Consider the following 27467-nt stretch of genomic DNA (forward strand, 5'->3'; position numbering starts at 1 on the left):
GGACAGTAAAGAAATTCTTCCTTATGTCCAGCCTGAAACGGCCTTGCAGTAGTTTGTTGCATTCTCTTTTTAAAAAGTCTGTTCAAATTTCCTCCAGCTGCTTTAGGGAGTCTATTCTACCAGTTTAAAACAAAGACATCTTTCCTAATGCTCTTCTTGAAAAATCCTTTCTTCCTTTCTTTCTCTTAATATGCAGATGAGGGGCAGGGCAACCTTGTCCTGCTCTACCTCATGGATTCTGAGCGAACTGTTTGGGGCCCCATTTGGTGATGTTTGCTAGACATTTAAGGCAGGTGAAGAACCAGGAATCATTGGAAATGGGAAAGAAAGGTGCAGCTCAGATGTGGGACTGAAGAGGAAGTTGAGATGTATTCAGTCTAGTGGCTCAGCATGACTTGAAAAAGAATCAGTACTTAAGAGAACTGAGCACAGAGGACACTAGCCTGTATCGTATTCAGATGGGCTGCATTGGCCAGTACTGGGCCACTTACGGTTCTTGACTGACTCATGGATTTAGAATTGATCTGGCTGATCTGGTTTTGGAACATGAAAAGTTTTCATTTAAAAAAAAAAAAAAGAGAGAGATTCCCATCAGCTTCTCAACCTTTTGGCTAAGATCAAATGTACCAGCATTTTTTAGCACCAAGAGAAGAGTGTCAGGGCTGGCTCTGGCCCTCCTGGCACTGGAGCCTGGTATTGCAGTACCTCCAGGCCCAGTACTCACACTCTCCTGAAGGAGCAACTGCCTTTTTTTTTGAGTGAAGTTAATATTACTGAGTAGGTGTTGCTACCCACTTTTTTTTTTTCCTTCACGTGGCCCCACAAGGGCCACATGAAAAAGAAAAAAAAAAAGGTTCCCATCAGTATGTTTGCCTAATATGGGCCATGTGTTTTAGAGTCATTCTCCATGCTGGCTACATTTATTAAGTTTCATGGTTGGTTTTCATTACTGAGCACATGCTGCTTTTGGCAGCAGTTTCATGATAGACATTGTATTTAATGAGGTTTCCTTGCATGTAAAAGTAAGATGGGAGCTTTTTCCCCCATGCTGATTTTGGGGGAGGGGACTTTTCTTATATTTGAGTAAATATGGTAATGCCCACTTGAGTAGGGGTCACAGCTTTGCAAGTGTAAAGAAAAGCAATGAAAGAAACATTTTACTCACTGAAGACTGAAATGGCTGTCTTTCGGCGTGAAGAAAATAGCACTTGCCCTTGTCTCGGTAGAAGAGCCGTCCATGCTCTGATTTGGGATTCGGGCCTGCCTGAGGCGCTCTGTCCTTCCAAATTGGCTGCTTGGGAGGTCCCTCGATTCTACAGCCAGTTTTGAATGCCATTTATCTGTTCCAGCTGATTCTTGGGTCATTCCTGGTTGACCTTCTTTTCGCTCCATGAACATGCTGACAGGCCTGTCTTTTTGGACACTATGGGCAGGGGAGCTCCCTTTCTTTGCAACAGTGAGCCCTTTAATGTCTACTGACGAAGTGGGCGTTGTAGTTGGGGCCAGGCAATATTCCACCTTGTTCTGGGGGTTCAGGATGAAGAGAGACTGAGGCCTGGTATCTGCTGTTTTTTTCAGTAGCCTGAGAGAGGACTCCCTGACTCTGTTTGGCTCAGTCCTTTGCAAGGTCTCCCCCTTCCCTTGTCTCTCAAGCTGCTGGAAAGCTTTGCGTTCTTTTTCCAGAATTTCCTTCTGCTGCCGGATCTGCTCCATCATCTCTTTCTCCCTCTGGAGCTGCAGCTGCTTTTGTCGCTCCTCCTTCTCCACATTCAGCTTTTCCAGCCTTTTGATAACAGAGTCTGCCGAATGTGCCTCAGGTGCAAGCGAAGCTATGCTTTCCTCTGTTTTGACAGGAGGCTTCACTCCGCTCTCTGAATTCAATGCCGTGCCCAGTTCTTCCTTGTCTGGCTCAGTGTCCTTCCTGACCCCAGGAAATATGACCAATCTTTCTTCCTTCTCCATTAGTTTGTTCCTCAGATTATTTTCCATCAGTGACTGATTTATTTTCAGGTTGTCCTGCGGTGGCATGTAGAAGGTAGGCAGATTACTAGAAATAAAGGATTCTCTTGGATGCGTCTTATAGAAAATGTTCTGGGGATCAGAAACCATGTGCTCTGTAGAAACATGGCTCTCTGTCATTTCTGAGCTCAAAGGTGTCCTTTTTCTACTTGATAAATTGCTGTTTACATCTGCTGCATAGATAGATTTGTCCTGCAAATCATGCTTAGGACTGCCAAGTAAAGAGTCCTGGGTCTCCGTGGAGACTGATTGCACATTTTGCTCGCCTAAAACTAGGGAATCAAGTTTACTCTGAGGGTCCTCACAGCTTAACATCTCTAAGCTCCCCTGAGAGCTTTCACTCTCTGGGGTTCCTTGAGGAGAATGAGGGTGCTCCGACACAAGCTCTGTGGACCACCGATGCTCCTCGGAGGGAGACACTCCTCCAATAGAACGAACTTTCAACAACTCCAAGCTAAATTTTGCCTGTTCCAGTTCACGCATTCTTCGGTTTTCTCTTTTTGCGCGGACCACTTTTTTCTGGTTGAGATCCTCCAGGGATTTGGGTCTCTCTCTTACAGCTATTTCCTCTTCGATGTCCACACCATCTTGGCTGCTGGCCCTTTCATGCCTTTTGTGCAATAAATTCTCAGGGCCATCCAATGGATCTGTATGATTCACCCGGTTATTTTCTATCAGTGATTTGTGCTCCTCTATGGCTCTCACTCGTTCTTCAAATGAGCCATCCTCCCATTTAGATGGGTCTGAGCCCTTAATTTTCAAAGCATTGTCTGCTTCGAGTCCATCCTTTTCTGTAACCAACAATCCATTCTCCAGCTGTGTCTCTTTTAATCTCTGCTCTTTTAAAGCTCTAAACCTGGAAGAAAGCAACAAATATCAGATGGTAGAGCAGTGTCCACTTCTGCCGCTTGGATGCACTGCATTGATTCTGTATAGGAATCACAAAGGTCCTGTGTCCAATGCCCTAGCTAAGCTAATATATGCAATTCAAATGCGAGAATGTGCAACACAGAACATGCATGCTCCACTTCCCCCTACATCACTGTTTCCCAAATTCTGAATGGCAACAGGTATCTTCGGGTGTAAGCACAGAAGAGCAGGGGGGTGTAGAGTCCAGGGATGCTAGAGAAGTGCACCTCACCCACTACCACTTAAACACCCATATTACCTTGAATGATTACTTTACACCCTCTTGTGACTTTTATGCAATAAATTCCCAGAGCCATCCAATTTGCATGATTCACCCATTCCTGTGTAAGGCCCGCTCCCGAAGTTTTTAAAGGTACGTTAGGCAATTAGGCATTTGCCTTACCTATTTTTTAAAACTTTGGGAGCAAGCCTTACACAGGAATGTGTGAATAGTGCAGACCGGATGGCTCCAGAGGTCCCTTTGAGACCTACTTTTCTACAATCCTTTAATTCACTCATTCTCACTCTGTAGGCACTGAATCCCAGAAACTAGAGTGCACACCAAAGAGCATGCCCAAGGCAAAGAGCTGAGAGGTGCACTGGGGACAGACTCAGGAGTGCTCTAAGGAGGCTTCATTGCTTCATTTCTGGGATTTTTCCTATGTAGAGTAGAAGCAAGTACATATGCTTCTCACCGCTGCATCTAATTTCATTATAGAGTGGTCTGTAGACAAGCCCATGGGAAGAGCTGAAAGTTTGGTGACTACAACAGCTCTCAACTTTGTTCATGCTTTTGTTTTCTGAATTTATGTATCCAGAAAAGCACAGTTCAGAATCTGGTTTTCTGAGTCTGTTCTTTACCAGTTCTCCTGGCTGATGTACCATTAGGTAAACTCTTTCAGGACTTTAAGGGTGTGCTCTGGCTCTCAAATCTTTTATTTTATGCTAGGAAGTTCCAACCCTTCTGGGAAGGGATAATACCTCTTCAATGAGCCAAGGGCACAACTGTGCCAGCCAAAGCTCTCAGTCTGAAACAGACTCTGATGAACCTGAGATTGGGCTTCTGAACAGAGTAAGATCCACTGAAGGCTAGACAGTGGACTGAGTGGGAAGCAAGCAGTGAAAATGCAAAGGGCCATACATACAAGGCAAAGGGAGGCTGACTGACTACTAACAAAAGTATGAGACGCTACTGGGAATTGTTGTTCCAGATTGCATTGGCTTCTTGCTAAACCATCAACTTAAGGCAGCATTTCCCCTTTTTGTCCACTAAAGTTAATCATGTTACCTTTGTCGTACTATGTATCCCCTACAGGCTGCCTGCAGCAGGATGATTTGTTTTTTCTTGGCCTTGTAGAGTCTCTTTGCACAGTATCCTCGCCATCCAGCCTGAATGCACGTGGCTGCAGCATGCTTGCGCCTACAGTGCTCCCGCCAACAGTTCTGAATGATGAAAGCTGCAACCCGCATCTGCGAGAATTTTCGCCTCTCCACATAAGCTCGCCAGTAGGACTGGAGAATGACTGCTGCATTGCTGAGAACAAGGGGGTCAACCAGGGAAGCTTTGGCTTGCTTTCTATTCTGATAGCTACGCCAACATCTCTGCAGAAAAAACAAACAGCATTCCTTCAGCACCAGATTTACAGTGCAAATAAACAGGCGCTCATTCCCTTAACAGGAAATGGCTGTGTCAGGAAGAAGCAGAACATCAAGTGCCTGGCTAGCACTTGAGATCTCTAGCACTGTTTTTGTTGATATCAGTGGCTAAAACCTTAAAATGTACATTATTTTTAAGTGGCTGTTTCTTTACTTTCTTTGTTAGCCCAGAGCAGCAGTCATCTTTGATGTCTGGTTTGTGTTTTGTTCAAACACTTGGACAAATGGGAGTGGGTAGAGAAAGTCAAGATGTATAAGATGGTCACACTGAGAAACTATAATAATATTGCATTTCTTTAAGCACTTAATATTCAATAATTTCAAATACCTTAACAAGGCACATACAGCACCACTAAAATGCATCCATCTACTGATTTTGAATGTGTCGAATTAAATGCAACTTGCTGCTCAGGAGCAGAGGCACGGTAATCTCTGGCCCACAAAATTATTGGCAGGAAAAGTTCCAAGTCATTTTCAATATCCATGTGGGCAGCAAACAAGGTTTAGGGAAACCCAGAACACAAATCCAGAATAAACTCTTTTCAGTATCTACATTAGAAGGATGCAGAACTGCACTGACTCGGTTGGAATTTGGCCGTGTTTGTCTGCAAAACGGTATTTTCAAACCTCTTTCTTATGCCACTAAAGCCAACCCAGCCAAACCTGTTCCTTGCTTGCTCGGCACTCAATAACTGAGTATTACAGTTCACAGCTCCCATCTCCATCTCACTTCATGAAACATATTACTTCACTTACCTTTGGGAAAAGTAAAATTGTATCTGAAATTATACATAAATCTACTTTAAATTTAAGTAGATTAGAAAAAAGAAATCTAATTTAAATTATTACTTGTACTGAAATTACATTCATTGGTAAGGACTCTAATGCAGTCAGCCCTACACAAAAACACACACAGAGACACAATCAGCCCCAAAGGATTGACAATCTACAATTAAGCTGAGACACAACAGGTAGGTAAGACAAAAAGATGGGGGAAGCAGAAACTCACTGGGAGACTCTTATAAGTGGCTTGATTAACAGCGGTCACAGCACACCAGCTGCCTAACTATTACCAAGTGTTCAGTAGATATCAGAGCACAGGTGGGTATTTACAGGAAAACCAATGTAGCTGCTTTGAGGATTTGTACAGGGACCTCTTCCCAGGCACAAGGGCCAGTGTGACAGAAAGCATGATGTATTCTGTTAGAAAGTTTGACATAGGGCAATCAGAGGTGGCATCACTGATGGAGCACGGACAACAATCTAGGTCTCCACAGCAGTTAAGAAATGAATGACAGTGAGGAATGAAGGACTTAAGAACAAAGACAAGAAGATTGTGCTTGATTTAGTAGGATAAAGGGGAGGAGGTCAGTCAAGGTAAGCAGACTGGGCAACATGGTCAATGTGATTAAACCAAGATGATGATTTTTACAACAGGATTTTTAATGGCTATAAGGATTTGAATGTCTCCAGCTTTCCTCTTCTCTCCACTCTGCTGGAGGTCTTCATTACAATGGGACCAATTTTGGTGTAAACTGCTCAAGGCAGGGATTGTGCCTTACACGCCTGAAAGAGACCAGGCACACCAACTATGCTATGTATAGTAACTAGCAATCCAGATGAAAACACACTGTCATCATCACCCACCTGTATGATCACTGCTGCTTGTCTCAGGTTCAAGAACTGCCTCCTGTACAGCATCGTGCGGAACCAGCGCTGAAGGAGAGTAATTCTTCGGAGCACCTCCTCATGCAAGAGGCCTTGTAAAACCTGACGCTCCTGTTCCTTCATAAAAACCTAACAAACAAACAGGAAAAGTCAGAAAAATACCCTTTGCTCTTCCTCAACCACAAGACAGAAATGGTTTAATGCAACAGGCTTACATACCTTGAGCCGCCTAGAAGGTGGCTTGAGTTTGGGATACCTAAAAAGGCATCTGAAATTTTATCTACAGCATATGGTTGTCACAGGTTGGATGTATAACATAAATCAGAGTGGCCCATAATTCCAAGTATAGACAGAGAACATGATGTCAGAGCAGTAAGTCTGGTGACAAGTGAAGCCTTTGGGAGGATGCTTTGTTTTAAAAACAATCAAATCGTCCTGATTGAGCTGAATAGCAATAGGCCTGCTAATAGTCTGCATTTTGTTTGACACTGTTCAAACCCTTCTCACTGAGTTGGCCTGCTTTTTAGAGAACCATGGGACCACACAATTGGGTTAATGAAAACATGTATAAAAAGAAGCTGAATTATATAGTTGCTGAAAAGGTACAAGGACACCTTATTTCTGTGGTTTGAGCCATGACATTTACCATTGTTCTCCCAACCTGGTAATTGTCTGAGTTGAGCTTTATTTTCCTGAAGAAGTTAAGGATGTTGTGCTTAGATGGGCTGACTCCTTGTGGTAGAAGAACATGAAAATGATCCACGAAGTCCTGTAAAATGAGAAGCCACAGTTAAATAAAGGCACACCTCTGTCTCACCTCTGTCTCTTTGCTATATGCTCTGCTAACTCTTGTGTTGGCTACTTCAGGCATGCTTCAGTAAATGAGAAGAAACCTAATTGGCAGTTTAAATACTTCCAAATGTAAAGGTTCCTACTTCATGAAATGATTAGTCGCTCTCAGCTTGCATGAAAAGCAAATGACAGTGTAGGCTTGATGGGCGTTTAATGTGGGAGGAGAGATACTGCAATGTCTGTCAACAGAGGAGAGTTGAGCGATTCTGCAAGAACATGCCATGAATCCTCAAACAGTCCTTACAGGAGGGATTTACCAAAACCTGCAAAGTATCTCAGAAAGCACAGAGCATTTCAGCAGTCACCACGGTGATGGTCCAAAGTGCAGAAATACGAGGTTCTGGAGGCAGATACTCCAAAATAAGAAATAATTTTGGTTTCCTGTAAAGGAACCATGGAGTCCTTCTCTCCAACAGTTGCTGTACATGACATGATGCTTGGCCAAAACAACTGCAAAATCATTAAAAGGACAGTAAAAAGGAACAGCTCCCTTGAACAAGTAAATCTGAAAGAACAAAATAAAGCTTCCTATGGGGTTTGGGACAGCAGGACAGCAAGATGCATTGTGCACTGGCACATAAAGGGAGGAAACACCAGCTCCCAGAGTTAAATGGACTGAACTAACAAATACAACCTCACGGAAATGGAACAAAAGCCACAAGTGAGTATTAGGACATCTGTCCTAATGAGATCATTAGTTAAACCAAAGAGATACTTTTCTGCCCCTAGTCTGACTCACACCTATTACAAGAGAAAAACTTTTTTACAGTGCTTTCAACAAAAATATAGTAAGAAAACATGAATGAGAGAAATGAGTGCTTGGAATCATTACTGTTTCAGTAGGTTGATTTGGCCCAACTATTGCTTGGGCAGGACTCTTCCATTAGGAACAGGCTGTGCTCTATGGCATGACAACATTAGATACAGACACTTTACTCCAGAAGATTAAGATGATCCAGTGCCCAAGGAATTTCACTTTTGGAAAGACGGGTTCAACTCCTCTGTAGGTCAAAAGAGCCTGCATGTATTTATTTCACCCTTCAACAAACGTTAGTCTTTATTTTAAGAACGTGCATATAATTGCACGTGTGCTTTATGAAGAATAAGGCTCATGGGCACATCACAAAATCATCATATTGTCCAGCACCCTGAAATGGGGCTAGCAGTTCTGGTTCAGGACTAGAGTAGCGCTGCTGAGGTCCACTGGCACAGCATAAGATTATTCTATGCCTCTATGCCAACAGCATCAAAATTAATTTACCTGTATTAGTTTTGAATTCATGCACACAATCAAGAGCATAAAAACAGGGGCACCTATAAGCACTAGCAGCACACAAATGAATGTGACAGTGATGATATAAAACAGAGATTAAATGTGCCGTGTCTAACCTGGAAGGAATATTTGCAGCTGTAGCCTGACTGCCGAATACGAACTGTTTCCAGCATTCCTGTGTATCTCAGCTGCCTAAGCACCAGGTTGTCACTGAATCTCAGAGGGAGCTAAAAGAAAAAAAAGTGCCAAACAATTAGCAAGTACTTCCCTCAGCCATAAATACTTCAAGAGACTTGAGAATACCTGGACAGGAAAATTGATTTCAAAACTTAGGCAAGGAACATGTACAATTCCTAGATGCTGGCAATCATGCCAGCTGTAGTATGGGACATGAACCACCAGAAAATAGACCCAGCCTAACTTGTTCTTCACTGGTCTTGGAATGCTATGACAGGGAAATGGCTTTCAAACACAACTTCCCTAGACAAATTTAAAATGGGGATCTAGAGAAAAACTCTGTTAATCTATAAACCAGCCAGCCTCATTCCAGCTTTGTTTTTCCAACAGTAAGCCACTAGTCCAAGAAGCCAAATAATTTTTAAAAACCATAAAGGAAAATTATTATGCACAAACATTAAATCTGACAACATTTATTCTGCAAGTTTCTCTCAAATTAATATTTCATATGGATTTTCTAATTTAAGCAAGACAGTGTTGAGTCACGGCAAACCTAAATCCTTCACACATGGGAAGAGCTGCAAATAATTCAAATCAGCTTATGAAACAGCTCTCAAATATGTATAACCAGAAGAACCACTATAACTTAGCAAGTAAGAATATTATGCACTATTTACACATTTTAATAACGGTCTCCAATTCACTCCCAAGATCCTTTTTCTTTTTGTGAAAGAATAATAAAAGACTTTACAGATACTCAAAGTAGTCTACACTATCTTGGGTTGTAACCAGACCCAAAAATACTAAGGTGATAGGTGCACCACTTCTCTTGGTACATCACTCTACTGCTCAAACTCCAGGCCAGCAGCAGTGCTTTGGGGTAACGTGAACCTTCTCATTAAGTTCTTGAATTCCACTGAAATTAAAATAGTGCATCATGGCACACCTCCAGATCAGACTATCCTGAAGACAGCCATGTGTTCAGTGTTCCTGAAAACTGAAGCAGTATTGGTGTGGTCAGCTATTAATACTTGGACCCTGCCAGCAGCAGTGGCTATGTTCATGACCCCTCAAAACACTGGCTTACACTGTTCTAGAAGACTGTAATATCTAGAACCATGGCACAGGGCAAGAGCCAGACAGAGGTATTTGACCTCTACCTCCAGTTTACCTTTTTTGCTTTGTGCAGGGCATTAACATGAATATAAAGAGTCATGGGTTTTTTTTTACAACTGGGTGCTGGGCAAAGATAATTAAGGTAGTAGGTCTTTACCTTTTCAGCATTAGATCGAATGCACTTGACAAAATAAGGCTCTGCTTGACAAAGTGTCTCCATCAGCTTGTTAAGAGATGCCTACAATAGAAAACAAACCATAAATAGGTAGCAAAGATCTAGACATGATGCATGCCAAGACCTCAAATACCTCATCCCCACAATGGAACTTTTAGCAGATTAGCAATGTGAGAATTGCTCTTGTTAAAGACAAAATCTAATCAAATACCAAGAGGAGGAATACTTTGTTCAAGGGGTATGTTGTTTGACTCATCACGTGCTCTACATCACCAGAGATTGTAATCAATACTAAACATAAGTGTTAATGCCTTATTTAATAAAATATTCTTATTTAAATGGTAGGAAAGCAGACAGATTTCTTTTTACATGAACAGTCTATTTTAGGCAGCATAGTGAGGCAGCTCCACACCCAGGGCAGCTGCTGCTTTCGGAGGCAGCATGGGGTGCCGCCATGCTGATCACAGTGGTGGGTGATTCTTCCCTCCTCCTCTGTCCCCCCCTCCCCAAAAGTGATTGCCCCAGTCACTCCTCCCCCCACACAGTTACACTGCTGCTTTCAGGTAATTTGTTTTACTCATTTTCAGGAATCCATTTTTTGTAGAATGTTCCAATAAATATATAAAAAAACCCTAAATCCTCCCCAACCCAAAGTTGTTTCCCACAGAGTTCTGACAATGCCCCCCGGTTTTGCTTCATCTGTTAGAAAAATGTTATAAATTGGCTGCAGAGTCTAAAAAAAAAAAATCATTGTGGTGGTAGAAGTGCAAATGGGTGATTTGGATGCTTTTCCCTAAATTAGTTCTGCAAATTTTACATACTATAAGCACCCAACAGCTCAGCAGATGTTTCTAGATCGGAAACTTTTTAAAGCTGGTATATTTTAGACCATTTTTTCCCCCGGCTGAGATGGAAAGCTGTGAATGCAGGGATGCTAGGATCCTCTAGCTTCCTGTTTCCTCTAGTGCTCATAACCGTGCTGTTCTACACGGCTACCCTAGGAACCACCAGTGTTATCCTGTGATTCAGAGGTGGATATATTTTCCTCTGTGCTTGGGTTGAAGAGGACTTCAATTTTATCTAGATCAGGACTGGTTAATGTACGATCTGTGGGCTGCATCCAGTCCTTGGACCCATTCCATCCAGTTGGTCAGGCTACCACAGTGGTCACCAACCAGTAGACTGCGATCCACCGGTAGATCTTGGAGCCTCTTGAAGTCAATCTGAGGCTGGGGTGGGGGGTGTTGAGTGCCTGCATGTACGTGTGCATGCACCCCAGCCCAGCAGGTCAGTTCATGGGGGAGTGAAGGAGCAGGTGCTAGATCGCAGCCCTCGCAGTGAGGGACAGGGCTGCAGAGGCAGGAGCAGTGGTAAGTTGAGTGAGGCCCTCCCACCCAGCCGGGGCCCCACTCAACTTACCACTGCTCCTCCCTCTGCCTCAGTCTGCGCCCCCCTTCCCTTCCCACACATTTACCTGCTGGGCAGGGGCGGGTGGGGGAGTTGCAGCAGTGCATGGCAGATCTTGGGCTGCTTTTAAATGCCAAAGGCAATCTCCTACTTAAAAAGGTTGAGACCACTGGGCTACCAGAAGTTGGGGGGCAGGGTTAGGGACACAGCCTGTTGCAGAATTCAGGGCTCTTGGTCCCCAGTGGACATGGCCACTGATGGCAGGGGGGTGAGTAAAGACTGTGCAGATACGGCTCACCAAGACCCCTATCACTATAACCACTACAGCATTGCTGGCCCCACGGATTCAGCCTGGGAGGAGATCCTGTGGTTGGGATCCAGCCCAGAACCTGGGAGTTTGACACCACCGATCAAGATGATCTAGACTCATTTTTTTTTTGGAGGCACAGCTTCCTGGCACTCAAGTTCTGGCAGAAGTACAACAAGACTCCATCTCAGTAATGCTGCCACTGACAGAACCAGTGTATTCTGTGTAAAATTTATAACCCCTGTGTGTCAGGTGGAAAGAACTGGCTGTTCATGTGAAAATTCAATATCCACAAGGCTCTGCTTGCATTGTTTTTATAGTGTTTCATGCTTGTTGCAAATTGGAACAACTATATTAAAATGCTCTCATCTTTTAATTTTGAATTTACTTAAATTCATGAATGAGTGAATGAATTCATAGTGGCATTGTTTATAGTCACCCCCAACACTCAACAAGCATTTTGCTTTCTGTTGAATTCCTTCTCCACATCTTTCATCTGCCCTTTGTCTATTTGGACTGCAGGCTCACTGAAATAGTGGACATGTCTTTACGAGACAATACAAAGCAATATACTTCAAAGTAAGTTAATTATGAATATAGCTTTATTCTACTAATTCTGATCTTTCAGATGCTCTAAAAAAGATAGTCTCCTGTATATTTATTTATGCTATGATTATTATTATAGGAATAATATGCATTAAGCGGTGGGTTTTGGGGGGGTCGGGGGGAAGGTTTGCAATGGAAAGGACACAACTTGTGGAATTCCTTCAAAGACCAAGACTTCTGCAATGCATCAAAGGTCATCCTGCATCTTGGGAGCTATATGCAACTATGTGGCTCTGTCTTTTAAAATATTTCTTAGAAACAAACAAAAAAACATGTTTAGATTTGACTCAGAACTAGCATAGCATACTGGCTGACTTCCTTTTCTCTTCTGGTTCTCATCCTAGAAAAATGCAGAGTTGTATAACCCCCATGTTATTTAGCAGTCACAAGAGAGAAATATTTTCTCACGCGAGTAGTTTAGTGCAAACCTGCAGGAAAGCGTTTTATCAAGGGCACCGCACAAAAATCATGTTGTACTGAACTGGGCCACGAGAACACACATCTACTGTATGTCATGATAGAGCGTGCTTTGTGGCTGGTACCCAAACAGCCAGCTTCACACAGCTGCTCCGCCTTTCACGGATTTCAGAAATGCTGAAAACTGATTGCAATCTTTTGGATCTTGAAGTCAAAAGCAGATCAGCACACATGCAATCAATAAGCAGGGGATGAAGCTACAAGGAAGGCTGCTATTGGTCTGAGCTGGCTCAAATAAATTTTGAGTCATGGTCATTATCATAGGTAAGAGCAGCAATAACTTCTTTGTATAAAAATAAATAAAATTAAGCAGAAGAGTAGATGTGTAATGAAATAATCTGAAGAAAATAACCGCATGTTTTTCTTCCTTTTAATTCTGTTCAATGATAATTTCATGTTACAATATCAATGAAGCTGTCATTTCCTGCCCAGTGTAACGCTGGTATGATTCTGCTCCTTCTACTATGTAGTGTATATTCTTCTTTACTTAGAACGATCAATAAAAGGATACTGAAGTGATTAAGAGGTCAACTTTTTTCCAAGCAGAGTGCACATGGAAACAGGATACAGAGTTTAGTTCACAGTCAATGGAGCACTTCAAGGATTCCTGGTAACTAAGCATTTGACTTCAGGTAGAGAATTACTGCTTTATCAGTGACAGAAACTTGGCTGCATCTCCTCTTTGGAAGTGTCAGCAGGAACAGGAGAATGCCATTGTGATCCTACATACCGTGCTCACTACCACCAATTTACAGAGCTGTTTATTACTAGACGTGGTTTGTCTCTCCCATTCTTTTTTCTTGGAAAATAATTTAAATCTACTTCTTACACAAAAGAACACTGTGGGTAATAAATCTGAGCATGCAAGTCAACTGCAGCTTGCCTCTGCAACATTTCCTCCTTCTCCGAGATGGGAATGGTAAAGCCACTGACTACAGTCATGTTTCATATAACCAGAACCACAGCTGTTGTTTTGGGGTTTGCTTTTTTTTTTTTTTTTTAAATCAATTAAACTCATCCAAGTAATGTGTGTGTGGAAAAAATGTTTCTACATTTTAACTAATTCCCAGGGAAATGTGCTTGGAATCATCTGGAATGAGAGAATGGTCTTTCTACAACCTGAACTTTCTGAAATGCCTTTCTCAGACACTATCAACATACTTGTACAGCTGTGTTGTGACTCAGCAATGGCAATTTCCAAGTCTGTAGCCACACTGACGAAACTAAATTTTTAGCTACGGTTACTCATAATGGCAAGTTTGCTGGTGCGGAGCAGTGACAGCACAACAGACATGGCTATTTCTGGAGCTAATGCAGAAGTGTTTGGCTTTTTTTGGCTTCAACAAGGAACTGCATTCTTAACACCGGCATGAAAAGAAATTGAATTTGAGATACAAATAGTGGAAGCAATTACACTTTAAAACACTGCTTTATTCAGAAGCTTTTACTGATAGATGCCACAGAGAAACTATGACAAAGGGACTTGTTCTCCATATCAGGTAGCGAGCAACATAAATAAAAACAGGTGCTTGATCTGCATATGTCATTACACTGACTGCATACGCAAATCGGTACCTGAAGACGAACAACCAGTTAAACGTTAACAAGACACTTGGATGCACATTTACCAGATGGGCTGTACTTCATTCTTAACAAATCAGCTTTCCACTTTTCAGAGGGCTGACCCATGTTCCAGAGCTGCTTTGATTAAGACATTAACCACACCTTATTCGATCTCTGGACACATGTCTCCCTTTGCTGCTGCTCAGAAAACCTGCACGGCTTGCCAATCTTCTCAACAATCTGCACTAAACACTGCTCTCCATTGCCCTTCTTACCACAGCCTAATGGATAGGGGGCTGCTATCACTTTCTAAAAGGGCTGCTTATCCTCTTATCTATTGTGATCCTAAACATCCTCACCCATGAGACGGCCAAAGCCAAAGGCCTCTGGAATGCAATAAGAGTCACCTCTTTTCTCTTGCTGAATTTTGGCAGTTGTCAGCTTCTCCCCAGCAAGGTGACATTTTCCTACACACCACCATTCGCATTTTTCAGTGGAGCCATACACAAGCAATGTCTCACCCTGGGTGGCAGCGGAGACCATCACTGTCCCTGCACCCCTTCTATACCAGCACTCGGGGCTGGTGCCCTGCTCACCCACCCCTAGTGATGCTACTGTTTCTCAGAAAAAAATGCAATAAGAAAGGTGGTAGGACTATAGTATAAGCCAAGTCCTGTCTGTGTTTAAGTGGCATTGAGGGACGTGGAAGTGGCAAAGAGATACCCCTTAAAATATTCCAGAGACTGGAAAAGGCAGGGGTTAGTTTATTTCTCCATCAATGTAAGTGTTCTCTACAGTATCTGTCCTATTGCTTTGTCCACTCCGTTTTTATGATCCCCTGAATAACAATTCTCCATTATTTTCCTTGAAAGATTGAGTCTAAAATCTCACTGTGCAGAAGATCTTCCTGATAGGCTGCTTCAATCTTCCATTTCATAGAAACAAAGGGACAACAAGGATCACACCTAGTCCAACCCCCTTGCCCAGATGCAGAATATGCCCTAGAAGAGAAGTCTTTTCTTAAAAAGCTCCAAGGAAGGGGATTCCACAAGTCATGTACACAATTTGTTCCACTGAATTCTTGTTCATTGGAAGTTTTTTTCCTGAAAGCTCATCTAAACCTGCTTTGTTACAATTTAAACCCAATGCAATGTGTCCTGCCTTCTGTGGCTAGAGACCAAAGTTATTCTCAGTCTTCTTTGTAGCAGTCTTCTGAATACTTGGAAACTATCAAGGTAGTCTCTTAACCTCCTTATCTTCAGGGAATCCAGTTTCCCTGTACTGTTCTTAAAATGCAGTGCCTCAAACCTGGCCATAGTACTCCAGCTCAGTCCTAGCCATCTGAGAGAAGAGTGGTACTGGGACCGATGTATGCAAGACATGTCTCGCACCCAGTGCTTCTATTAATGCAACCTGAAATTGCATTCATTTTTGTATGATAGCATCAAGCTGCTGACTCGTGTTGAATCTGTGATCCACCATAACTCCCCCAGTCCTTCTTTGCAGTTCTTTTCTATACCGCCTCAAAAATTCCTGTCTCAATCAGTAGTTACAGCCTACAAAGCACATATTAACTATTACATTCCCACCAAGTCACAGCCTGCCCAAACTACATTTAGTAGCTTTCATGTTCTGCCACAAATCAGAGGAGAGGAGTTTTGTGCCCAGGAGTGCCATTCTTTGCACCATGAGATGCTTGCCTTGCACATGCCCAAGAACAGGTCTCATCTCTCACAGGCTCCCCCACATTTGGAACATTTTAGATTACCTGAAACTGTGCACTGATGCTGGGGGGTTTCTTCTTCTTATGGAGATGGAGAAGAGACTTTGTAATGCGATCATGCAGGGTCAGGTTGGTTAGGTGCTTCAGAGATTTCACATCCAATAAGTGCTGCAGAATATAAAGTAAGAGTGTGTTTATTTGCTTGCATTTCAGATAAAAATGACTAGCCAGGTTTGTCCATTATGGTCTCCCTTGCTATCCCCACTTCTCTTGCTCTTTACCGCTTGGGGTAACTGCCCTAATTCAATATCCCCTGGGAAAAACAACGGAACAATTCACAGCACAGCTGGATATTTTTATTAGTATCTTTATTATGGTATCCAGAAGCCCAGTTCTGCTGGATACTACACATACACAGATGAAATGCCTGCTCCTTTGAGTTTACAATCTGGATTTGAGCAGGACAAAACCAGTTTGTGCAGAGCATAAGGGAAGGGGGAGGGGAGTGACAATAATAGGAGTATATGGCTTAAGAGATTACTTTCAGCATGTGCAGTTCACAAGCTTAAATACACATGCAAGTTTTAAACTACAGGACATCATCCTTGGTGCTCAAAGCTAACAAACAGCTTGACAGTTTAGCTTTAATGTGCTTTGTGCTTATACCAAGAGGAAAGCATTATTAAAAATTAAGAATGATGACAAGTATAGTTCAGTATCTAATTCAAAGCACAAAATATCAGTAAGTAATGTTCTAATAGCAAAAAAATAACTTAATGATGTAGCTCAGAAACAGCCAGTGTCCCCAGCCTCCCAAAATGTACCCTGTGGATATCTGCCATTGTTGTGAGAGATGTGGGTGTGAAGAATGCATATTACAGCTTGATCCATTCCATTTAGATCACACTTTCTTTTCCCATTGGCATCTATACTGCACTCTGATCTGATGCCATGCTGAGATTATACATTATAATGGAAACAGCCAATAAAGATAGACATTACAACTGTACTGGTTCAGATTAATCCACTCAAGACTGTTCAACTCTGACTACTTAAGTACCCAGGCTGCCCTACTAGAATACACATGCTTGTGCTCCCAGGAAGTTGCTAATGGGATCCTTAACTGGGTGAAGTTTGGGTATTCCCACATATCAGTACACAGCTGGCTTGCATTTACAAACTAAAATTTGAACACCACAAGGAGTTTGATCATTTGCCAGTTATTTTAATTGAGTGTTAACAACAATGGTTAATTAGAACCACTGCAAAACTTATCACATGCATGCAGAAAATGAGCTCCTGGAAGTAATTAGCAAGCCTTGAGGTTTCATTCGGGTAGGAAACTGTTGATGGAAAACATGCGCTTTGCAGCAGTAGCAAAGTGTTTGATTTAGGTCATGGCTTTGACTCAGATAACATGTGTGAGAGTGTTAGGGGAAAGAAACTCACAAGCAGTGTTCTGAGTTGCTCAAAACGCCTACATAAAAACATCAGTGGGAATTTGAGTCGATTTGGTTTAATGAGAAGAAAAAGAAGATGATCAGTTCATCTAGTGCAACCCACTGACATATGAAATGCCCTCGCCAGATACTTAATGGATACTTCATTTCACCCCATTTGTTAACCATTGTTCCTATAAATATCTCTGGGTAAAAACATATGTTGCCACACTAAGCGGATGAGCTGTGGCAAAAAAGTCCCATCACCGCTGATCTCCTTTAGTGGATGAAACATGTCTCCCGTTGCTCTGGGCAGGGGTCTGATACAAGACAACGGGCAATGTGTTTCCCCTTGCCCAGTGATTCCTCATATCCTTCACTGCCCTGTGCCCTCTGTGCCTCCTTGCCAGGGGACCCATGCTTCACATGAAGGCAGAGGTTGGGGTGGATCCTGGCAAGGAAACGTGGGGCAGTGCATGTCCTGGGGAATTCCTAGCAGCTTTGCTTGCATGCTGGGACCCATGCAGAAGCATGGGGCACTGGGAATTCTCTGGATCCTGTACCACCCTGTGCCTCCTTTAATGGTGGAACAAATGCAACATCCAGTGATCTCAGTGCAATTTGTCCTTTTAAAAAAAATAAAATAAAAGTAACTGGAGGTGGTTCCATTCTTTTTTCCAGAGGAAAAGCTACTTTATTTTTTATTCATTGCTAATAAAAGCACAAATAAGGATTGCATCTTTATCAAAATATTGTTCTTTATGGTATACACCCTCTATAGTACTCCATGTTTATATTTTGCTGTTTATTTTTAATTAAACATAATTCTTATTGTAACGGACATAGCAAAAATTATCACATGCTGACTACCAGGGCAGCATCAGTAAATGATTATAAAAAGCCATAAGTGTGTTAGGTGGCAGACAATGGCTCTCATCTTATATCTTTGGGCACCAAAACCCAGCCAAAACTGAAGGCAATAGCAGCAGTGTTACACAGGTATCTTACCCAGAATGAGAGCTACAAATCAAATGTAGTGCTGTAGGACTGTAATTAAAATGGAATTAACCGATCACAAAGATTTTTCCTATGAGAGGAAACCTGCACTGTGCAGGTAAAACAGCCTACTCTGGACAGCAAATCCTAATGACTCTCCGATGGTCTGTGAGCATTTCTCTTCCAGCTTATTCAGATTTATCCAAAGAAGGCCCAGCAAACATGGAGGCAGAGATACAGCAAACTCATTTAGCATGGTGGGGAGGGGAGAGGGAGAAGGGTACGTTGGCCATGGTATGCCTGGGGTAGGAGGAGGAATAGCGAAGGAAAGAGTGATCTTACCTGCCCAGGATCTCTGCATAGGGAACACAAGTGCTACTCCTAGAGAGCCCATGCAGCAGTAGCAGAGAGTAAGAGGGTCTCACACAGCAACTCCATGCTGTGGGCTCCCTTGGAGTTGTACCAAATTTGCTACTGGATGTAGGGTAGTGAAAAAAACTCCCCAGGGAGAGTGAAGCACCATTCTACTTGCTCCCCCCTCCACCCTGATGAATAATTGTGGGGTGCAGGGGGCTCTTATGGCCAGGTAGTGGCAGTGCAGGGCTGCCCCTGCTCTGGTAAAGACTCCCAGGGTAGTTGTGAGAAATCTGGCAGCCCTCCATAGATGCCCTGCTGGCTCCACCCTAGTTACACTACTGCATGGAAGCCCTTCTCCCCCAGCTGTAGGGGCCAGACCTCGTCTTTGCTGAATTTAAAATGGAGATTAAACAAAATATTGTGTAGCATCTGTGGTTGAAGGGCCCCACTGCCTAGGCAGTTCTCTTCCAGGATGAGTGAGTGCTGGTGTCACTTTATTATAAGTCTGCTAAGTCTCGTCTGCATGATGCAAAAAAACCCCTGAACCCATCAGGCTGGAGCCAATTTAAATAGCTCTCAAATTGTGGTTGCAGCTTGGCGAACCACATTTTAGAAATGAACAAATAACTTTGAACTGGTCCCCTTTCAAACTATCATTACGTATTATATGCAAGTTAACATTTAACCAAAGTAACTGCTTCCTTTCAAGCTTGAGGAAACAGAAAGATAAGTACTGCTGTTCTCTCACCTTTGGAAGACTGAGTTTAGCTTTGAAGTTCTTGTTTCGCCTAAGGAGACAACAAAAAGTCATATTAATACAGGCATAAAGCTACAGAAATGCATTTATGTATCTATTCCAGAGCTTTCATATTAACCCTCTAATGGGAGATCTCAGCTTCTGTCATGAGGAAGCCCAGTGTCTTTGGCATTACTGGTGATAGTCAGCGTGACCTGGTGTGAAAGATTTGAAGCTATTTGAGATAAAAATATATGTAAGAGGTATAAAAATATTTTTAGCAGAATGGATACAGGGGTGGATCCAGTGGTGCAGATGTACCCCTGCTCTTTCAGTCAACCATACTGCAGTAGAAGCAGCTGAAGCAAGTAAGACTTCCCCCACGCTCCCTCCTTGCTCAGTGGTACTTCTCCCCTGACCACTGTTATTGCAGACACATGGAAGAAAACCAGCCTGCTGCCACTGCTGTTGTCTAGCTGAGCGTGGCTCCATGTGCAGCCTGGCTTCAGCAAGGCAGCAGCAGCCTTGAAGCCCCCTGGTTCAGCAGGGAACAGTGGCAGCAGTGAGCAGAGGAGGGAAAGGAGTATGCCACTGAGTACAGAGGGGAAGGGGTAGGGAAGATTCTTACCTGCTTGAATGGCCTTAAAAAAGTCCCTTATTTCTGCTCCTGTGATGAGAGCTGCCCACCCTGGTGTGGGAAGGGAGAGACACTGGGAGCCAGGGTGCAGTCATCCCTGCAGCACAGGGTGCTGCTCTCACACCCTCGCTTTCCAAAAGCCTGGATCCACCCATGAGGCTACATAACAGTAAATAACACAATCCCTTTAAACCCTCCATAGCAATGTTTTTCTATATATAACCTGTATAATAAATGAGATTACTCTCCTTTCTGCATATCATTTGTGTGCATGTGAAATGAAGTACAAAAGGTAAGGAATTCCAATTAAATTGGGTTGACATAGCAAACTGTGGGGTAGCTGGTCCTTTGTGCAAAATGGGGAGAAAGGAACAGAAATTTCCCCTCCAAATTATCACATCATGCTCCATAACTCGCATCTAGGCTATTCTGGCATCTTCAGAAACCTATGATGCAGATACACTATGAATTGCCAATGTTGGTTAAAATATGACCACCTACACCTCTCAAACTGAAGCAAAATACTCCATAGCTCGTTGGAGTGACTCAGTCAAAGGAAGTCTCAATGTCATTTTCCTCTAGTGCCACTATCACTGTCACATCTTTGATTAGCCTATTTATTATGAATGTAGATCCATTTCTCCAGCAAAAAAAAGGAGGAAAGAAATACTAGCCAGCAAGCCCTGAATGATACGAAATGGAGCATGTCATGGTCCTAATAAACACCTGAGCCTCTTTGATAAAGATTTGGCATGTCCAAGTCCACTTGGAACTTGAATTTGTTGGATTAGTAGCAGATTCCCTTACTCTTGCAGCTCATATTTTTGTTATGACCTTTGAAGTGCAGTACACCTTACAGATTGAAACCAAGATCCACTCCTTTTATACTAACATGAGAATCCCATGGGCCCTCTCCAGTAGCTTGCTGTTGGTTGAATTAACAAATATCCCATCTTTGTCTAGGAAGGAACTAGGACTGGAGAGTCTGCCCTGTCGGATCGCCATCCTGGCATTCCAGCCAACTCCATAGGCATCACTGAAATGAGAAAGAGATGAGTCGCAACATGCACTTCTAAAACATAGTTATCACTTGGTTCCTTAAGAAAACAAAGCTAGTTGTTGAATATCATTAAAAAGTTCTGAATTGGAAAGTTATGCAATTTCTTAAATGAGAAGACAACTGACATTTCTCCTTGTCACTAGTCATTCACTTCTGCACAATAAGTTCATAATGCCAGGCCTCAAACAGAGACACAACATCTGTTAAGCCAGATTTTAAATTGAGATCGATAGATAGATTGATCAATCTCACTATCATTGGCCGATCAGGACTACAATAGCATCTCATTTACAGGATGATACACTTCATCAGCTGTTGAAGTTAAGGGGTATCCAAAAATATACACGTTTAAAACTCTGCCTACTTCGCTGTACCCTAGAGAACAATATCGTTTAACATCTTGTATGGCAGACAAAATCGGTGTTTAGTCAAACATTCCCCGTTTCATATAGCCATGTAGTAGGGAAGATGAAGGGAAAGGAAAGAAGACAGAAGACACTGTGGGAAAAGGAGATGCTATAAATGGAAGAGCCCAATACCTAAAGGACTGATGCACTACAAAGAAAATGTCTGATAAAATGAGCAAACAGAAATGACAGATCCAACTCTTCCTGCTCTGTTACATAGCAGTGTGCTTTGATATCAAGAAAATGATAAACTCAGCTATGTATGGTCCCAATTGAAGGAATGGAGAAAGATGAATTAAATTTCCTTTTGGAGGAAGAAGAAATTTTGATACAACACTCTCTAGAGATGAATGAAGAATACCACATCTGTAGGTAATTTTTCCCACAGGAACTGGGCAATGGTATGGGGGCAGGGGAAGATGTGAGAAGGGGAGGAAGAGAGAGAGAAAGGCTAGATGAGCCCGAAGAATGTGACAGAGGGGAAACAGGGCCTGAAGTGTGCAGAAGCACTGAATGGATACACACAGAGACAAAAATGAGTGGACACTCAGAGAAGTACATCTGGTAGTTGTAAGTAGACCCGACTCAAAAGGATCACCTCCAGAACCAACGCTCTGTTCACAAATCTTGCAAGAATGGGAATCAAACAAGCTGAAAGAATACCCTAGCAATCAATCAAGTGGAGAGATGGTTTCTATGAGGGGGAATCCTTTAACCTACTGGCTGTAATACATCCTTTCAGTCCCCTGCCTGAGGAAGGGGAGATGGACAAAATCCATACCCTACCAAAAGGGGACGGATCCACAGTGCTGGGTGGGCAGACACCCTCCTAGTTGATAACAATCAGACCACAATTGCAGAACAGGCACCCTCTTTCTTTCCCAGGCCCTTTAAGAGAAGGTCACCATCATATATATACACACAATAACTTTGCAGGCGTGTTCCTTATCTCAGAACAGGAGTGGCATAGCTTCTTATGGAAAAGGCCTTGGCCCCAACAAGACACTGTAATGACTCTGCAGATGAGAGTAATTCATACATATTTAAAAAACACCACCTGAATCTGATGATCAGACACAGAGGATTTGTGGGAGACAGTTAGGAAGGGCTTCTAAAGCTGGGAGCCAAAACAGGCTCATTAGCAGAGTACCTGTTGGAGGGGAGAGCAGAGAATTAGCTGTTATCTCAAGGTAAAGGAGCCCTAAGCAAGACTTACCGAGTCTACCTACCATCCAGAGAAAGAGAATGATACTGGAAACAAAATCCAGGTGTACAAACATGGAACAGCAAACTGTCACTACTTGGCTTTTCCGTCTTTGTTTTACACGGAATCTGCCAACGCTAAATTTCCTACAATCCTACCATCATTATGATAGCTGGTTTTTTACATTCTGGGTTGAAACAGCACATAGTCACAAAGAGAATCTCCATCAAGTTTGCAATAAGGATTTTAAACCAATATTAAAATCAGAAACATTTCCAGGTGACATTAAAAATAGACTCTGTGGTAACTTTAATCCCTCTGGGTGCACGTGCACTGGCAATAGCTCACACACCCGCAACTTGTGTCACTGAGAGGGTTAATCATCTCACAAAGCAAGCCAGGCTGTTGGAAGGGAGACAATGATCCACAGCTGTTGTTATTCACATTTCTTAAACCATTAATGAACATAAAACAGTTTCTGTTGTACTGAAAATACAGCCACCCTGTCAGGCTTGGGTTAGTGATAACATGCTTTTAATTATTTAGTGGCTGCTTTAGGCAGTTTTAAAGGCAGGGTGTCTTTCTCATGCTTTGGTGAAGCCTTTTCCCCTCCAGCTGCCATAATATGCATGTGGAAACCACATAACCGCTTTCTTTGGAGGGGAGCTGAGGAGCAAGGATTGATCAGTAATCCCCTCTGCAGCTACTTCCTGCATGATGTCATTGCTTTGCTTAGCTTTCAGAAGGATGCCTCAGACTATACTGCAGGGCTGGATCTATGCCCTGTTATCACCAGCCATATGGTAATAAGATAGCTATAAAAAGGAAACTCCTGGTTTTAATTTAGGTCCAAGAAAATGATTAATGAATAACACACTAAGAATCAGAAGGCCATCACTCTATTAATTTGCAGGGGAGAACTGATTTAAATTGGTACATTTTAGTTACAAAAAAAAAGCCTTTTATTAATTCGTGTTATACTTTTCTGAGTGTACTTTTCTGGATTCCTGTGTAACGTTATCTTTATTTTTGTAGGTGCAGCTTTCCGTGCAACTTAACATATATGATCAAAATTTCTCTTCAACAGAAACCAAACTGTAATGTCTGAAATTAAAATTGCACGCACGCTCGATCACTACATTTGTGTTTAAACATATAAAATGTTACTGATTTTTCCTTTCTGGAGCATGAGGGAAATAAGACATTTAGGGTTCGGGGGTTTTACCATCTCTAGCAGAATTATAGATTGTACATTGTAAGTCTATACTAATGGTACAATATTAAGAGATGCATGTACTAGTTGTGATAGCTTGATAAGTATATTCTCTATTCACTAACTGTACTAGAATTTGTACAGTGATAAAGCAAGGCTAAGTTCTCATACTCAGGTAGCTTTAAGCACTACAGTTAAGAAATTATTATGGCACAACTGCTGTGGATACAAGAGAGGCTATCACTGGTAATGGAAGATGGCAAGGTACTTACTACCCTTTTACCTTAATCTTCCAGCAGCTTTGACTTTCAGAGAACGTATTTGCTATTTTGGCTTGTTTTAATCCAAATAAACTCAGGAGCGTACTCCATACCAAGAGGCAATAAATAAATACAAGCATTTTTCTTGGTCCCCGGTTACTCCGATGTGGAAATAGAGATTCCACTGCACTTACTGTGAATTTCAAGGAAATACCTTCTATAACAAACCTGAAATTTGTCCTCCAAGATAGTGCTGTCACATTCTGTACTAGGAAGACTCTGGCAAACCACAAAACTTAACTCTGAAGATCTTTAAAAGGGGAATTATAGTCAGAAGAGCGTGCAAAAATGCCACCATCCTACTCAACAGATCTGCTGTATGCGTCAGAACCAGATCTGAAGACTTTTGGAAAATAAGCCATCTCATTTAAGCCTGCGGCGACAAGACAACTGTAGAAACATGAGTTGGAGTCATGGGTAAAGCAACTTCCTTTACAGCTAATTTCTGACTGCAGATTTTTTCTTACCTTTAAAGAAACATTTTGTGATGGACAAAGACTCTAATTAAGTGTAAATCATAACAAAAAATAAATCTTGTGCAGCCAAAGTGAATATAGATATATTGAATGGCAGATATGCGGCTCTTATCTTCACTATCCACAAGCACCACACCACTTACATTAAACACATTGTAGCTGGAGTTGAACTGGCAGGAAATATAAAGGGATCGAACAAACAAGGACAGTAGAAAGATATTGGCATTTTCTTCCCACAAGGATGGCATTATTTCCAATAACCAAAACAAGGCTTCTCTAGAATATGGCCACTCCGTAAGTATTCAGCTCTACATTACCCAGTCAAGTAGAGTGTGGAAGAGCAGACAATAACTTTGTACGTGTGTTTTTTCTCTCAACCCAGGAGTGGCATAGTGTCTTATGGAGAAGTCCTTGGCCCAAACAAGACAGTACTGACTCCCAGTATGAGCCTAATTCATGCACAGTTGAATCCAAGCTGGATAACACCATTTTGTGAAATTATTTTCTTTTTTGGCACTGAGAGTAAGCCAACTCACTTAAGAGCTTGAGAATTTTTAAGTCTTTTTTTCGACAGAACTTCATGGCCTTCCTGACATTAAAAGTATATAGCTACTTCAGCTGTATTGGAAGAATACAAGGAAGGGAAGATATTCTACTTTATCTGGAAATTAGTAAGTACTTGATGAACAAAAGATGATGATAGATGGCTGTCTCTGTCCCAATGAATAAAAGAATGGAACTTTAATAAGCAAAGGCTTTTATCTAGGACATGCTGCGCACATAGACATCACTCAAAAGGAACAATGGTTTATGGACAACTGTAGAGGAGTATTCTGCACAGGTTGAAAGAAATCTTAACACAGAGCCCAGTGCTAAAAGACCAGATCCTCCTAATCATTATGACTATACTTGGAGAAAACCACAAGGAGTAAAAGTGGCTTTTAGCCACACTGATGCTTCCTCATTTTGGTCTGCCCTGGGGCTATCTGGCCCTCTGGTGAAAATTAAAGGAAATTCATGACTGCTGTACCTTATATTCAGAAACTCCAAGCAACTCTTTCTGCAAGTGAGTACTGATGAAATACTCTGGCCAGGCCTCTTATGCTGAAGATGAGAAGAGAGCGAACAGAGCAGAAAGACTATATCGCCTCAAAGCAGCTTGAAGAGAGGAGGGAAATCAGGACCTATGATTTGTCTTCTAGGGAGGAAGGCTTTGTTTGGCACGAGTCTTAATTCTGAAAATGGATCTGAATAACCCCTCATGAAAGGGGAGCAGGCAGCAAAGCTGCTTCTGACATGCAAACCTGACACTTTAAATGAGCTACATCCTCACTGAATCCTTGCTGGAAAAGGCCAAGTGCTTTACTGAAAGCACATTTCATAATCTCATCGACTAATTGCAGTGATAGAATTGATCCAAGACCCACAACTTACAGAGCAAAGCAGAAGATCATCTGCACTTTACAACAGTTTAAATCATCATCAGACATACACTTACATTAGCAGTCAGTCCCCTGACATTTCTTTAGCAAATGAACCTGTACAGTAGCCAGGAACTTGAAACCAACACCTCAAAACTCTGCAACTCTTTGGATGCTCCACACAAAGCTGTGCATAGGAGCTTTCTGTGTAGTTCATCCCTTTTATATACACAGATTTTTGTTCAAAATAAAATTGTGGGTGAATTCTGACTTCCTGACCTATAACCAAGATATTTTGCAGCTAAATGTTGAAGATGGAAAACCCTGACACCTCCTAACAATATTTTATAGCCTGCTCCTTATAAGTCCTCAAACTCCACCATGTGCAATTACAGAATGCTCCTCAGAAGTTACCATCATTTCAAATTCTTACCATCAAAAAAGATCTAAAGATATCCTCATGCAACAAGAAGAAAGGAAGAAGGGGCTGAATACTGACATAAAAAGTTAAGACTGGAAGAGACATTTACACATTTCAAAGCTAGAAAGAAGTTCCCTCCTTATTTCCTTTACCTACTAATCAGAAGAGCAGACTTACCGGTGAGTCCTTTCATTGATGGTATTGACTCCCTGAAGATCTGAAAGAGGTGTCCTTGGGCTTTTCCTGGTAATACCTGTGGCAGCACAACAATAAAAGTTTTTATATCTGTTTACATTTTTAAATACTTAATTTCAAATATTCTCTGTGGAAGAGAGTGATTAGTGCAAGCAACAGCTTTGTGTTGGCTGCAAATGGGGGAAAAAAAGGAATATGCACTTGTTATGGCACATGCTGGGAATGCAAAATAAGGGGTGCAAGGAGGAGTCATGGCGGCTGAAATCTCAACTGACTACTCACTTATCACATTTTTTGCTAGCATTTTTATTTCCCCAATCTACCTTTTCCTCCCCACCCAGTCCTACACACGTGCAGTGTGTTAGAGAGGTGTTTCCATTGTTAGAAAGCAAGAAGAGGGGGAAACTGTCAATCACCGTCATGATGGGTATAAGTAAAGTACCAGTGCACGTTATTTCCTGTTGGTCAAAAAACTTTAGAGCCATAACACTGGGGGGAGGAAATGATATGTAATGATTAGTAGCTTCCTTAAGAAGCTGAAAATCAGGTGGATATGAGAAAGAGAGAGTTTACCACAACCTATTACGTAAACAGCATTTTTTAACTGGTCACATATCACCACTTCCTCCTCTTCTGGGCAATGAATGCACATAAGCA

General features: G+C 42.1%; 1 protein-coding gene across 2 annotated transcripts in view; it reads right to left on the reverse strand.

Moving 5' to 3' along the window:
- The window catches only part of MYO9A (myosin IXA), a 317277-nt gene that overhangs the window by 39627 nt on the left and 250183 nt on the right, over positions 1-27467 (reverse strand). For both annotated transcript variants that reach the window (XM_019533260.1, XM_019533261.1), the window contains exons 16-25: positions 26793-26868; positions 20986-21129; positions 19469-19508; positions 15974-16096; positions 9828-9908; positions 8494-8604; positions 6899-7021; positions 6232-6381; positions 4217-4530; positions 1166-2875 (exon numbers count right to left, since the gene is read on the reverse strand). In XM_019533260.1, the coding sequence (XP_019388805.1) occupies positions 1166-2875; positions 4217-4530; positions 6232-6381; positions 6899-7021; positions 8494-8604; positions 9828-9908; positions 15974-16096; positions 19469-19508; positions 20986-21129; positions 26793-26868 (2872 nt within the window). The remainder of the gene's footprint in view (positions 1-1165; positions 2876-4216; positions 4531-6231; positions 6382-6898; positions 7022-8493; positions 8605-9827; positions 9909-15973; positions 16097-19468; positions 19509-20985; positions 21130-26792; positions 26869-27467) is intronic.

Source organism: Crocodylus porosus, unplaced genomic scaffold, assembly GCF_001723895.1.
Source record: "Crocodylus porosus isolate Cpor-Errol unplaced genomic scaffold, CroPor_comp1, whole genome shotgun sequence".
NCBI classification, from domain to species: Eukaryota; Metazoa; Chordata; order Crocodylia; family Crocodylidae; genus Crocodylus; species Crocodylus porosus.